General features: G+C 40.3%; 1 protein-coding gene across 1 annotated transcript in view; it reads right to left on the reverse strand.

Moving 5' to 3' along the window:
• asap3 (ArfGAP with SH3 domain, ankyrin repeat and PH domain 3) overlaps positions 1–16,286 on the reverse strand; it is a 72,436-nt gene that overhangs the window by 11,961 nt on the left and 44,189 nt on the right. The window contains exons 10-20 of the mRNA XM_061968199.2: positions 15,513–15,622; positions 14,052–14,121; positions 13,843–13,930; positions 12,770–12,818; positions 9,164–9,330; positions 6,903–7,036; positions 6,729–6,820; positions 6,461–6,641; positions 635–720; positions 429–544; positions 283–350 (exon numbers count right to left, since the gene is read on the reverse strand). Of these exons, the coding sequence (XP_061824183.2) occupies positions 283–350; positions 429–544; positions 635–720; positions 6,461–6,641; positions 6,729–6,820; positions 6,903–7,036; positions 9,164–9,330; positions 12,770–12,818; positions 13,843–13,930; positions 14,052–14,121; positions 15,513–15,622 (1,161 nt within the window). The remainder of the gene's footprint in view (positions 1–282; positions 351–428; positions 545–634; positions 721–6,460; positions 6,642–6,728; positions 6,821–6,902; positions 7,037–9,163; positions 9,331–12,769; positions 12,819–13,842; positions 13,931–14,051; positions 14,122–15,512; positions 15,623–16,286) is intronic.

Consider the following 16,286-nt stretch of genomic DNA (forward strand, 5'->3'; position numbering starts at 1 on the left):
GTGAAAAAAGGTAATTTGTAGTTCTAAACTTATTTGTTTTGCTTTTCATGTTTTCTGTTCACTTTTTGCAAATACACAATTGGCAATTATGCAAATGTTACAATTACTTCATTCCCCCGTACCAGCCACCACCCGCCCTGCTATAAATACACAGCAGCCCTGAGGTAAACATTATATTGTTTATACCGCTCAAATACATTTTTTGTATTTTTGGAGGCAAACATGCTGTTGTCATGCAAAGTAACAATCCAGAACTACGTAGTTTGTTTTAAGCAAACTCACCAGTTCAACACATTGTGTGTGTTGCAGCCTTCTGGCCATATCAAGAGCTGTCTCTCCTGCAGAGTTCACTGGAAGGAAAGCATTAAAAAAAACGTTTAACACATTTAATGTTCTATGTAAAAACAGAATAACCAAATAAAAAGTACCTATGTGAAGAGTGGCCTTGGCTTTAAGCAGCAACTTGAGGGATTCGGGCTTGTGGTAGAGGACGCCGTAATGCAAAGCTGTGTTGCCTTCTGCTGTTCTCTTCTCCAGGCAGTTGCTGTGGCATCAAAAAAGGAATGTTAATCAGAACTGAACAAGACATAAATCATCAAATGATGGCTAACAGCCTTAATGTTGATGGTCTGACCTGTTCTGGCACAGGAAGTCCACGATAGCCAGAGAGCTTCTTTCTTCAAGGCGCACGGCCAGATGGAGAGCGGTTTCTTTGACAGCCTACAAGTGACAAAAACATTGATTGACTTTTTGGTGTAATTTTACCCCCGAGACAACACAACTACACAACCGTGGGGTCGTGAATGGGCCAAGGAGAGAAGCCATAACATTTTGGTTAAGATCCAGATAAAGTGTGGATGGATTCATTCATTGTCACTTTGTGCTGTTACAGTCTATTTACTTTGGGGCCAAGTGGGGGAAGTGACCCTCAAGTTGCCATGGAAAAAAGCTATTCACCGCTCTTCACTTTTTCCACATTTTGTTATGTTACAGCCTTATTCCAAAATGGAATAAGTTATTTTTTGTTCTTAAAATTCGACACACAATACCACATACTGAAAAAGCTTCTCTTTTTTTTTTTTCTTTCTTTTTTTAGGAATTTTTCACAAATTTATGAAAAAAAAATTTTTTAAAAGGAAGGAAGGAAGGAAGAAATTTGAAAATTGCTCAATATTTTGTTGATGCACCTTTGGTAGCAATTACAGCTTCAAATCTTTTGAATACGATGCCACAACCTTGGCAAACCTATCTTTGGGCAGTTTCACCCATTTCTCTATGCCCATTCCTCTTTGCCCATTCCTCTTTACGGAACCTCTCAAGCTCCATCAGGTTGGATGGGAAGCGTCAGCCATTTTCAGATCTTTACAGAGACGCTCAATCGGATTCAGGTCTGGCTGGGTCACTCAAGGACATTTACAGAGTTGTCCTGAAGCCATTCCTTTGATATCTTGGCAGTGTGCTTAGGGTCGTTGTCCTGCTGAAAGTCTGAGTTCAAGAGCGCTCTGGAGCAAGTTTATCCAGGATTTCTCTGTACATTGTTGCATTCATCTTTCCCTCTATCCTGACTAGACTCCTAGTTCCTGCCGCTGAAAAACATCCCCAAGCATGATGCTGACACCACCATACTTCAATGTAGAGATGGTATTGGCTTGGTGATGAGCAGTGCCTGGTTTCCACCAAACATGAGGTCTGGCATTTACACCAAAGAGTTCAATATTTGTCTCATTAGACCAGAGAATTTTGTTTCTCATGGTCTGAGAGTCTTTCAGGTGCACTTTGGCAAACTTTTACGAAGGTATGGTTTCTGTCTGACCACTCAACCAAACTGCCCCGTGGATTGTTGCAGAGATTGTTGTCCTTCTAGAAGGTTCTCCTCTCTCCACAGAGGAATCCAGTAGCTTTGACAGAGTGACCATCGGGTTCTTTGTCACCTCCTTGACTAGGACCTTCTTCCCCGATCACTCGGTTTAAACTGCCTGCCAGCTATAGGAAGAGTCCTGGTGGTTCCAAACGTCTTCCATTTATGGATGATGGAGGCCACTGTGTTCATTGGGACCTTCAAGGCAGCAGATATTTTTCCGTACCCTTCCCCAGATTTGTTTTTCCAGACATAACATATCTTGACAGTTTACAAACAATTATTTCGACTTCATTCTTCCTTCTTCTTCAAGTGTGGGACCTTATATATAGACAGGTTTCCAAATCATGTCCAACCAACTGAATTTACCACAGGTGGACACTAATTAAGCTATATATAGGGGACGGCGTGGCGCAGTGGAAGAATGGCCGTGCGCGACCCGAGGGTCCCTGGTTCAATCCCCACCTAGTACCAACCTCGTCATGTCCGTTGTGTCCTGAGCAAGACACTTCACCCTTGCTCCTGATGGGTGCTGGTTAGCGCCTTGCATGGCAGCTCCCTCCATCAGTGTGTGAATGTGTGTGTGAATGGGTAAATGTGGAAGTAGTGTCAAAGCGCTTTGAGTACCTTGAAGGTAGAAAAGCGCTATACAAGTACAACCCCTATAGGAACATGTCACAGATGATCAATTAAAACAGGATGCCCCTGAGCTCACTTTGGAGCTTTATGGCAAATGCTGTGAATACTTATGTACATGTCATTTCTTTGTTTTTTATTTTTAATAAATTTGCAAAAAAAATAAAAATAATAATAATACTTTTTCTTATTGTCAGTATGGGGTATTGGGTATTTTGAGGACAAAATTAAATGTATTTAATTTTGGAATAAGGATGTAACATAACAAAATTTGGAAAACGTGAATCACTGTGAATACTTTCAGGATGTGCTGTATGCAGCATTTGTCATCCACATTACTGCTACCTACAGGACTGGAGTGGAACGGCATCACCCAGAACATTATCTTTTATTTGAACCAATCAGTCAGTCATTTGTAGGATTGCGGTCTGCAAGAACCCAAATGATTTTAACTTACGCATTAAAGATATGGTAGAATGATCTTGTTTTTGTTCGAAAGCAAGACGATGTTCGATGCTTGGGATCTAAGATCTATCAGTCTAATATTAGAGGACGCCAACTTTCCAAAGTATTTTACACAGTACATCCCGCGTTCTTACGGCTTCTCGTACGTAATGACGTACTTACGTACGTACGTAATGATGTAATTACGTACGTACGTAACACATGCATGCTTTAGGTGTTGTTAGCTAATAATAGCAATTTGGATGGCTAGCGTTCGCTGTCATTGAATGTATAGTGTATCATAACAACAACATGACTGCAAATTGTTTGATGCTACTCTTGGACTGCTTTTGTATACATGCACACGCTCCCTGCGTAAACACCAATTATTCTATTCGGGCTGGTAAAAATGTTTATTATATAAACTCTGTATATGTGAGAAATATAGACAATTGTCAAACAAATGTGTTCTATTAAACAACTAATGGTAACATAAGCTAGCCGGTGGTGTTCTTGTTATATTTTCTGCTTTGAAAAATGTTACTGTCAGGAAGTTGCAAACAGGCCCTTTAAGACAATAATTTTGAACATAATTCAACATTAGATAGTAAATTGGCACAAGTTGCATTTTAGAGCGCTACCAGTCAAAACATGATGTATATTGGTTTGTTTGATCACATTCAATCAGTTCTTCTCAAATAACGGGGCGGGGTCCCCCGAGGGGGGCATGGCGTGATCCCAGGGAACATTTTTTAATCAGTATCATGCTTCAAACACTGCTTTGAAAAGCTGTGCACTACAAAACATGCTCGGTGTCATCATTAACCCTAACTTCCTCATTTTGCTAAAAAGAAAACTCTGCATTATTTGTTTTATACATTTTTGTTTTGTAGGATAAAATGTTTTATAAATTGTGCTCTGAATTAATGTTGCTGATAAATTTGAATTAATTATCTATTGAGTTTGTTTAAATGTATTTTTCAGTTTTAAATGGTTCAAGTCATTTTTAAAAATATTCAAAGTTTAAATAAGGAATTGTTTTTTTAAATTTCAGGCAAATTGGTGCCCTTTATATCTTTTCTGTTACAGACTAAAAAAAATTCAATATATTTGTTGTAAGTTTTTCTATTTTGTTGTATTTATTGTTAAGCAAGATTCAATGTTATGCAGAGGTGTACTTATAATATTACAGACAAAGGATACTATTTGTAGTCACGGCAGAGAGTAGGGGGGGGGCACAAAATGTTTTTTTATCCTGGGGTGGGGCGTAACAGAAAATAATTGAGAAACACTGCGTTAAGTGATCAAAAATCCATGAAAGTAGCTGGGGTTCAAAGGTCACATCAGGGCATGACCTCAATTAGTGACTGCTTCCAACTGTCATCTGCAACACGTCTGAGTCACTGCAATAAAAAACAGTGCAGGGCGTGCAGCTAATGTCACGAGATTCTTGTGCAATATCTTTTGTTTTCTATTAACTTTAATAAAACTGCAAAGATTAAGCTGGCAAGGAGATTAAAGGAAAAGCAATACGGAACCATGCATGCATATTTTAACTAGCTAGTCGAACTTATCCTCAAGAGATGTGAGCTCCTTCAACCGAAAAGCTGAAATAACAAACGGGATCCAAGCACTACAAACAAAGCACACGTCAGACACACTGGTTATGTTACACTGAGCAGAGAGTGAATAGCTAGCAGCAGGGGACAATTAGATGAAACACAAGACGACGAGGCTTCAGGCAAAATGGCGGAGTCGTTTACCCTGGACCGCTTTTAAATTAAAACTGATACAAATGTGTCATATTAACAGTTCGTTTATATGACAGCTGTGTTTTGGAAAGTCGGATCGACCCAAATATCGATAGCATCGATTCAGAGGATAGTATCAGTATGATAGCGTGATGAAATCGATATTCTTGCACTCTTTTCTAGGTTTATTTACACTATGTGTATGATTTAGTTCTGTTAATCATTTTGTTACATTGTTGATATTCATTGAGATGCATCTCTGTTTTTGTTAGTTTGTGAGCTGAAACACAAATTGGTTTTCAGTAAACGGTGACATCATAGCAAGAACAGCTGCTAAACATTGTGGCAATGATGTTGCATGCTGCTCAGAGCCACTAGGAGGCATATTTTCCATTGTATTTAAAGGGGAACATTATCACAATTTCAGAATGGTTAAAACCATTAAAAATCAGTTCCCAGTGGCTTATTATATTTTTCAAAGTTTTTTTCAAAATTTTACCCATCACGCAATATCCCTAAAAAAAAGCTTGAAAGTGCCTGATTTTAACCATCGTTATAAACACCCGTCCATTTTCCTGTGACGTCACATAGTGAAGCCAACACAAACAAACATGGCGGAAAGAACAGCAAGCTATAGCGACATTAGCTCGGATTCAGACTCGGATTTCAGCGGCTTAAGCGATTCAACAGATTACGCATGTATTGAAACGGATGGTTGTAGTGTGGAGGCAGGTAGCGAAAACGAAATTGAAGAAGAAACTGAAGCTATTGAGCCATATCGGTTTGAACCGTATGCAAGCGAAACCGACGAAAACGACACGACAGCCAGCGACACGGGAGAAAGCGAGGACGAATTCGGCGATCGCCTTCTAACCAACGATTGGTATGTGTTTGTTTGGCATTAAAGGAAACTAACAACTATGAACTAGGTTTACAGCATATGAAATACATTTGGCAACAACATGCACTTTGAGAGTGCAGACAGCCCAATTTTCATCAATTAATATATTCTGTAGACATACCCTCATCCGCTCTCTTTTCCTGAAAGCTGATCTGTCCAGTTTTGGAGTTGATGTCAGCAGGCCAGGGAAGCTAGGGTCGATAGGGGGTTTAGCTCGCTCGTCTGCGGGAAGAAACTGCCGCCATTGCTTGCCGTGCTACCGAGGTCCTTTGTCCCTGAATTGCTCACACACTCCGGCAGATTCAATGGGGGTCTGGCGGCAGATTTCTTTGACTTTATCGTTGGAAATGCATCTGCTTTGAGTGTCGCAGGATATCCACACATTCTTGCCATCTCTGTCGTAGCATAGCTTTCGTTGGTAAAGTGTGCGGAACAAACGTCCAATATCTTGCCACTTTCGCATCTTTGGGCCACTGGTGCAACTTGAATCCGTCCCTGTTCGTGTTGTTACACCCTCCGACAACACACCGACGAGGCATGATGTCTCCAAGGTACGGAAAACAGTCGAAAAAACGGAAAATAACAGCTGATTTGACTCGGTGTTTGAGAAAATGGCGGATTGCTTCCCGATGTGATGCCACGTTGTGACGTCATCGCTCCGAGAGCGAATATTAGAAAGGCGTTTAATTCGCCAAAATTCACCCATTTAGAATTCGGAAATCGGTTAAAAAAATATATGGTCTTTTTCTGCAACATCAAGGTATATATTGACGCTTACATAGGTCTGGTGATAATGTTCCCCTTTAATCAACTAATGTTGCTCACATGCTATGATATGCTGTGATGATCTGTATTAAACAATGCCGTCACCTCTACATCCGTTATCGAAAGTGGTTTGGTAAGATCCGCTCCCTCGGCAAAAAGCTGCAGAATAGAAGTCAGGTCTCGACTCTTCACGGCATCACAGAGCTGTCCCGGTTCCGGCGTCTCTCTTCGCAGGACGTAGCGACGCTCGGCATACTTTGCAACAATGTACTCTTTTCTAGCATTCCTGGTGGTCAGACAAAAAATATATATATTTTTAAATATATAAACATTTGTGTAGGTGGCTTGCTAATTGTAAAAACACAAGACTCACATGTCACTCTGTGGCAAAGGTTTGACAGCATCACTCGGAAGCCCCGCCTCCATTATGTCGTTGAATCTTGTGTTCCCGATGCTTACTGCCAACTGTCGCGTAAAATGCTTATATTACTTATTTAGTGACATAATGGTGTGTTTTATGGGCTAAAAGAGTTTATTTCATTGGTACCAGTAACTCAGAGGTGCTCAGCAGGTCCAGGGTCAAGGACTGGATTCTGGAGTAATGAACACCAAGTTCTCTGTGGATGCCCGAGCACTCAATACAGGTCAGGATGCCGAGATTGGTTGACAACCATGTTGGATCTATGATAAAAACAGAAAAATACAGTTAAACTCTCTAAAAAAAACAAATAGACACACATAATAACTGTAGTATTAACAGTAGAAGTAATTCAAACTGAAAACTATGTGTCTGAACATGTTGGATTTTCCATTGAGAACACCAAAACAACCAATCTTAGTGATATGATACCTACGGGGTGGTGGTTGACACACTGCTGTAAACATACTACCGTATTTTCCGCACTATAAGCCGCACCTAAAAACCACAAATGTTCTCAAAAGCTGACAGTGCGGCTTATAACCCGGTGCGCCTTATATATGGATTAATATTAATATTAATTTTCATAAAGTTTAGGTCTCGCAACTACGGTAAACAGCCGCCATCTTTTTTCCCCGTAGAAGAGGAAGCGCTTCTTCTTCTACGGTAAGCAACCGCCAAGGTAAGCACCCGCCCCCATAGAAGAGGAAGCGCTTCTTCTTCTACTGTAAGCAACCACCCGCCCCCGTAGAAGAAGAAGCGCGCGGATATTACGTTTCATTTCATTTGTGTGTTTACATCTGTAAAGACCACAAAATGGCTCCTATTAAGAGACACGCGTACAAGGCAGAATTCAAACTCAAGGCAATAAGTCACGCAGTAGAACACGAAAATAGAGCAGCAGCGAGAGAATTGAACATAAATGAATCAATGGTGCGTAGGTAGAGGAAACAACAAGATGACCTGCGCCACTAAGACAGGGAGACAGCGCCGGACGACATATGCCAACATCTGCCAACATCTGCCAGTGGATTGTAAATGCCTGGGCGGATATATCGGTCTCAACTGTGGTCCGAGCTTTCCGGAAGGCAGCATTCACGGAACTGCTGGACAACAACAGCAACACTGACTCTGATGACTTCGACGAGACGGAGCCGGCCATTTTGGATGCCGTATTCGCCCAACTTTTTAATTCAGACACTGAAGAAGAATTCGAGGGATTTATGGATGAGGAATAACTTCAGAAAGTGGGCTTTAAATGTTTATTTTGTGTGTTGTGTGACATTAACGTTCAAGCAACGTTGAGTTATTGATGTTGCTATTGCTCTGCACTAATTTGAGTGTTACTATTTTTGTGATTGCACATTTGCACATTACATTTTGGGGGTGAACAGAGTTGTTAGAACGCTGGTTTGTAATATATTATTAAAGTTTGACTGACCTATCTGACTGTTTTTTTGACATTCCCTTTAGCGCAGTGTAGGCGCGGCTTATAACCCGGGGCGGCTTATAGGTGAACAAAGTTTTGAAATATGCCATTCATTGAAGGTGCGGCTAATAACCCAGGGCGGCTTATAGTGCGGAAAATACGGTATTTAATTAATGATCAAAAAACTTGAGCAAGTGTACCTAATGTTGTGGCCAGTTAGTGTAAATAGCCGTCAAATGGCCAATCTTGATCAGATCCATATTAAATTTGGCGTGACACGTCAGCTTCTGACCATGCATTCACATGGCAAATTTGGGTCAAATAGTGAACGAGTTGTGGGAGTTTGGCTCAAACAGATGCGGCGAGTTGTTCCTAATGATGTGGCCAGTTAGTTTAAATTGCTGGTAAATCTGCAATATGGATCAGATCTAGATTCAACTTGGTGTAACACTCCAGCTTCTGACTAGGAATAAACATGGCAAATTTAGCTCACATGGGATAAGATTTGCCCCTACAGGTGCGGGGAGTTGTACCTAATGTTGTGGCTAGTCGGTACGTGTTGCCGTCAAATGGGCTGGATCTGGATCGGAACCTGATTAAATTTGGTGTGACAAGCCAGCTTCTGACCATACATACACTTGGCAAATTTGGCTCAAATAGGTAAAGATTCGTTCAAGCCTTGCTTAAACAGATGCGGTGAGTTGTTCATAATGATGTGGCCTGTTGGTGTAAATTGCAGTCAAATGTGCAATGTGGATCAGTTCTGTCTCAAACTTGATTTGACACTCTTCAGATCAAGCACGCAAAATGGCAGATTTGGTTAAAATAGAACAAAAATGTGTTGAAGTTATGAATGATTCCAAAGATGATACAAGTCAAACTGTTTCTAGGAGGGCGTCAGATAAACAAACCCACGCCATTGGAAACTCTCCTTGGCAGATTATGAAATAAATCTTGTGACCTGGGGCGCCGCAGTCAGCGCAGGCCTCGTTGCCCGGCATGTGGCGGAGCTCTGCGATGATGGCTCTGGAAAGTTCCTGCAGGCAGCTGTCCTGGAGGTGGAGCTGGTCTCCTCCCAGTGCTGTGTTCAGGGCCTCTTCCTTGCTGTTCTGCAGCACCGACACCCAGCTGAGGATCAAACATGTTTATTATTAATAGCACAGTGCCCTAAGGCTGAACCTTAGCTGTATACAGCTAATTTTGTCATTTCTGGTACAGTGCTGGTACTTTTGCTGAAGCCCCAACAGCTAACCGAAAACAGCCATTGTTTTCTTCAATTTGTGCAAATTTCTATTTAGATAGTTCTGCGTTCGTATGATACATCATACCTTATCTAAAAGAGCTTGTGTGGTCATTTTGTTGTGTATCTTAATCATAATGCACATATTTTTCTTTAGGTAGCGAACACTAAAAATTATTCTGAAGCTAACTTATGGCGTCACATTAGTGCCAAAAATCCGAGCGCATAAAAACTGTTATCGCGCGCTGATTCTCCACTTCGTGTGCACGCGACACCCTTTTGCGCGCGCGCGCGGTGCCTTTCTGCGCGCGCGCGGTGCCTTTCTACGCGCGCGCTGTCTTGGTCTGTGCGCTCTCTGTGTACTCCTGGCATCTCTCCTCGCGCTGTCATGTTTCTTTTTGGCACTTTGGGGGCGGGTATGCTTAGACGGCCCCTCCTTTCTGATTGGCTCTGAGCATTTTTCATATGACCAATCATTCTCCAGCGTAGCAACGTTGTAGCCATCTTACCTCGGACAGCTAGCCTCAATCATTACATTGATGTCAATGGTACATGTACTAATTAAATTACCATAACTTGCTCGATTTTCGACCAATTTACAAACGGTTTGCCTTGTTACAAATCTTATTACATGTAGATATGACATAGGATGCTGTACCTGTTGAAATTACCTCTTTCGCTTTAAAAAAAAATTACTTAATTGTGCAACATACCGTATTTTCCGCACAATAAGGCGCACCTAAAAACCACAAATTTTCTCAAAAGCTGACAGTGCGCCTTATAACCCGGTGCGCTTTATTACGATTCATTTTCATAAAGTTTCGATCTCGCAACTTCGGTAAACAGCCGCCATCTTTTTTCCCGGTAGAACAGGAAGCGCTTCTTCTTCTACGCAAGCAACCGCCAAGGTAAGCACCCGCCCCCATAGAACAGGAAGCGCTTCTTCTTCTACTGTAAGCTACCGCCCGCCCCCGGAAGAAGAAGAAAAAACGCGCGGATATCACCGTACGTTTCATTTCCTGTTTACATCTGTAAAGACCACAAAATGGCTCCTACTAAGCGACAAGGATCCGGTTCATAAAAAGACGCAATCTCTCCATCCGCACACGGATTACTACCGTATTTCACAGCAACTGATATTCCTGTGAACCGCACTGTGGAACGGGAGCACGTACGGTGAATATTCGCACCACAGGGAATGAGAAGTCATCCTTCACTGTGGTTCTAGCTTGCCATGCTAACTTCCACCCATGATGATATTCAAAAGGAAGACCTTGCCAAAAGAGACCTTTCCAGCCGGCGTCATCATAAAAGCTAACTCGAAGGGATGGATGGATGAAGAAAAGATGAGCGAGTGGTTAAGGGAAGTTTACGCGAAGAGGCCGGGTGGCTTTTTTCACACAGCTCCGAAGGCGAACACACATTCACTAAGACGGGCAGACAGCGTCGGACGACATACGCCAACATTTGCCAGTGGATCGTAAATGCCTGGGCAGATATTTCGGTCACAACTGTGGTCCGAGCTTTCCGGAAGGCAGAATTCACAGAACTACTGGACAACAACAGCGACACTGACTCCGATGACTTCGACAAGACGGAACCGGCCATTTTGGATCCCACGCTTGCGCAACTTTTCAATTCGGACACCGAAGACGAAGAATTCGAAGGATTTACGAATGAAGAATAACTTCAGAAGGTGAGCGCTATGTTTATTTTGTGTGTTGTGACATTAACGTTCGAGCAACATTATGTTGCTATTGCTCTACACCATTTTGAATTTTACTATGTTTGTGATTGCACATTTGCGTACATTTTGGGACAGAGTTGTTAGAACGCTGGTTTTCAATATATTATTAAAGTTTGACTGAACTATCTGACTGTTTTTTTGACATTCCCTTTAGCGCAGCGTAGGCGCGGCTTATAATCCGGGGCGGCTTATTGGTGGACAAAGTTATGAAATATGTAATTCATTGAAGGTGCGGCTAATAATCCGGTGCGCCTTATAGTGCGGAAAATACGGTAGTTGTGTAGGGTCAGTGTTAGTCAGTTCTCTGATTATTTTAAACTGTTTCAGAATACATTATTAAAAGGCTATTTTTAACATTTTAAAAACAAAATTCAAAGATTATTTCATTAATTTTATGGCTGAATCAAAATAAATTCCATAAATTAGACAACAAATGTTCAAGAAGAAGTGAAAATATAAAATAATGTTATGGTTGGATGTTATTGCTGGTGGACCAGTTCTGGCTGAAAGATGTGATTATGGTGTTTGTTGTCTTATTATTTATTTGGGTCACATTTTGTATTACCCTGTATTGTGTTTATGTGGTATGAAATAGCCTTCATCAGCGCACAACATGTTTTTATCCACTTCTTCCTCCGTAAATCTTGATACATATTGACGGTGACCCGCCCTGCTATACTTCTGATTGGCTCTGAGCATTTTTCGCCTAACCAATCAGAAAGAAGGGGCCGTCTAAGCATACCCGCCCCCAAAGTGCCAAAACGAGACATGACATGAAAGGGTGTCACGCGCGCGCACGAAATGGAGAATCAGCGCGCAATAACAGTTTCTATGCGCTCGGATTTTTGGCACTAATGTGACGCCATACTAACTTTGCACTCAACGAGAAGTCGCACTGTGCACGCTTTAGTTGCATGGCTTGGCAAAAACGAGGATGTTGACAATACTAAAACACACGCCGAAATAAACAGACATTTTTCAGAGAAATAACCGCTTTGAGTCTCAAATACTATGTCGACATCGGCTTAAACGAGTACTTTTCAGTAATAAGAACGCGGTGGACAAGGACTAAATGAGCTGGTCAACACAGATGGGTTGTCTAAAGAAGCTGGACCAATTTAAGCGGTTTCCACTGTACTTCTTTTGTACAAATGCTTAGTTTCCAAACGTCCTCCAGGGAGTCAGCCACATCAAACCCATCATGCACTGTTCTTTATTCCCACATCAACACACAAAGCTTCCTTGCACATTAGTGAGGTAGTGGGAATTTCCACCCATCTGGTCTAAAGTGATCCTTCGAATAAGACTCTGTGTTTTGTTTCCTGTAGAGTATCCTCCTTGTTGCATAAACAACCTTAGGACATTTGATTAGGTACACCACGAACAATCAGCCTTCTTTTAGGACCTCATTAATGTGTGCTGGTGCATTTCAGTTTTACTCTACTACATTATTGTGCCACATACATAACTCTTTTTAATACACATCTAAGCTGCAAATTAACAGAGCATGACAAGCAGTGACTAGCAGCATAGTAAACGGATGAGATAAGGAGACAAATGAATGCACAAATCATTCTTACATCACGCATTCCTGTTCGTCCTCTGCCTGGAAATGGTATGTCCGATTATCTGTGGAGTAGGAGCATTGGCAGTGATAAAGAGTCTGATTTGAATAAAGTTAAAATAAAAGAAGGGAACAATGAATGTCGGTTGGTTAAACGGACAAAGTGGAGATAAAGTGTGACCATAAATGAAAGTGAAAGCAGCACACGATTGTTTTACTACTTCTATCTCACTATATTAGAAAGTAGTGTGGGAAACAACATAGCAGTAAAATAAATCAATCATAAACTTGAGCAAATAATAAAACAAATAAAAACATCAAACGACAAACTATTATTATGGGGTACAAAAAGGTAGATACATTTAAAACATGTTATAATGAAAATGCTAAACAAAAAAAAATGTGCAATGGTGAGAAGCATGTTCTATTCTTTTTTTTGTTTCATTATACCAGCCAAACTGAAATACAAAACAAGTTATAATAAAAATTAAATATGGTAAAAACGCAAAACCAAAAAAAAAAAAAAAAAATAGCATAATGATGATATTCTATTTGTTCATTGTACCAGCCAAACTGAAATAAATACAAATAAAAAAAAACATTAATTAATCAAAATGACAAATTGTGTGGTATAATTACTATAACATAAAGACATTTGAAACAGCACAACAAATTGTTAATTCAATTGATTGAATTGTGACATAGAAACCCCAAGTAATTGTGTGGAAAGTATTGTTTTCTATTTCGTTAACAAGAATGTATTGATTTAAATACTTGTTTTTATTTATCTAATGACCCTATGTTTTACGACAATGCAACGCACCATTCATTTTGAATAACTAACATTTTAAATAATTAGTTAATCTGATTTATATTCATTTAATTATGACAAAATGAATGCAGCTCAGATAGGCCCCAGCACCCCCCGCGACCCCCAAAGAATGGGACAAACGGTAGAAAATGGATGGATAATTATGACAAAATATTAGCTTTAATAATTTTTAAAATTTTTATGCAAGCATTATATCTAAATCAAGAATGTCAGGCATTTGCAGGACGTTTGGGTAAAGGATCAAAGGTCAAACTCACGAGTAACCAGGTCAAAGGCTCTACGGTCCTCCGGATTTGGTCGCACCTGACAGGTCAGGAGGTTCAACTTGGCCGGTGGTCGGTTGATCTGAACACACACACACATTTGGAGTAAGTTTTGTGAGATTATATTGCAAAACAATTATGTTTGAAAATGGAAGAGTTATTAAATGAAGAGAAGACAGTTGGTCAGATTTACTGGTACTCACCGTGCTGTGAGATATTGTCAAACATCCGAATTTGACTCCACATTTCCTTTTCTGCCACACCTTTCTAATCCTGCAGGAGAAAAAGAGGTTACTGGAGGTCACGTCCACACTCCAGAAACATTTTCAGGCTTTCAAAGCAGATGTATTGTCATTATGCATGCAAATATGATGATAGAATATGAATAACGAATAATAACCCGGTGTAAACCACGGGTGTCCAAAGTGTAGCCCAAGGACCATTTGTGGCCCAAGGCTTGTTTTTGTTTTTTTCATTGGAGGATTAAAAGTGGGTAAAAACTTACCAGAAACTGAATAAGGCTATGTTCACACTGCAGGATCGGATGTCCAATTCGAATTTTGTTGTCAAATCCAATCTTTTATGTGGCCGTTCACATTACAAAAAAATGTGATTTCTAATGTGAATGCAACCTGACCCGCATGCGGACATGACGTCATGACGCCGCACATACTGCAGTGTTTTCGGAAGTAAACACGGAACTCTAGTTGGCCTCAGAACTGGCGCATTTGTGGCAATTTCAAGGATTTTTTGCAATCGAAGTCAACATTTTCTGAACCGAATTATTGCGTGTAGAAGATTAATAAGGAAGACTACAAGTATTTTGGGTCTGGCAGTTTAACAGGATATTTTGCGGGCGAGCAGTCGGAGACAAGAGTGGCAAATTTGAATTGTGAGTTCCTAAAACATTATTTTCACCTGTTTTCTGCTCCATTGTCAATTATTTATTTTGTAACCATCTATTTTGGCGACGCCTATCGCTTTTTGATGACGTTCTGGTGGGATGAATGCGACCGGAACGCGGGAGCGTTCACATTGAGGACGTATCGCATATATTTCTGATTTATTTCCACAAAAGAAAGAGGCCTGGTTGGATATATGAAAAAATTGGAATTGCACTGTTCACATGGACAAGAAAAAATCTGATACAAAAAAATTGGAGTTGACCTGCAGTGCGAACAAGGCCTAAAATACAGCAAAAAGACAACGAGAAAGAGATATAAAATGTTGATGATTGCCTTTCTGTTTGCGGCCCCCGTGTAAAATGTTTCACACTTCTAATGCAAAAAACTTTAGCACATTTCTCAATCAAGCAAGTTAACTATTTATTCCGTCAGATAGCTACTTTATATTAAAGATGTTTTAAGACCTTTAAAATGTAAAAGTATTTTCAAAATACTGCCTGTTATATCTGGTGTGTGTGAGAAAATTATAACAAGCCATGTTACCAAAAAGTTAGGAGGGGCCCTGTTTGAATTTTAATGTCAGGGTAATGGAAAACAGCTGGTTGAGACCCCTCGTTTTCTTTCCTTTCCCTCCCCCATCACCACCACCACAAACTCTGCCCCTTTGGTTCCATGCATTACGTGCTGTGACAGCCATTCAACTTGATATTCACGTTTGTTTAGAATCAGACATGAAGATGATAAGGTGCTGATACGAACCCGTCACTCTTTTTGAGCAGGAAACCCGACTTTTCAGTGCCGTACTGCTTGTTGCCCTGTGGCTGGTGGATGCTGTAGCCGTTACCAGAGTTTTTCCTGTTGAGGTATTCCTGCGACATAGTAATAGATGGTTCAACAAGGGAATGTCAAAATTCCCACACACTCATAAACCTAACAGTCCGAGACAGATGGACGCGCTCTCTCTCTCTCTAGAGACATGTCATAAATTAATTTTATTGGTTATGGTTTGTTTGCGACATGCTTAATAAGAATTAAGGAACATCACATGATCGCAATCACACCATATAAAAAAAGGCTTCATTCTGCAAATATAACAACGTTGTTCTTTCACGATTACCATATTTTTCGGACTATAAGTTGCAGTTTTTTTTCATAGTTTGGCTGGGCTCCAGTGCGATTTATATATGTTTTTTTCCTTCTTTATTATGCATTTTCGGCAGGTGCGACTTATACTCTGGTGCGATTTATACTCTGAAAAATACGGTACTTTATCTTTGTAAAATTATGATTTATTTCCAATAAGGTATTTCTCTTGTATAATATTAACCTTTTTATTCTTGTAAAATTACACCTTTGTTTTCGTAACATAATGGTTGTTTTTTCAAGACTTTTCAAGACCAAAATTGTAATGTCCTTCTTGTAAAATTACACATTTTCGTTTTGTCAAATTGTGGCTTTTTTCTAGAAAGATCACAGTTAAACAAAAACTTAACCCTGTTAAGAATAAAATTACATTTTTGCAGTATTATGACT

The sequence above is a fragment of the Nerophis lumbriciformis genome, linkage group LG08 (genome assembly GCF_033978685.3).
Source record: "Nerophis lumbriciformis linkage group LG08, RoL_Nlum_v2.1, whole genome shotgun sequence".
Taxonomy (NCBI): domain Eukaryota; kingdom Metazoa; phylum Chordata; class Actinopteri; order Syngnathiformes; family Syngnathidae; genus Nerophis; species Nerophis lumbriciformis.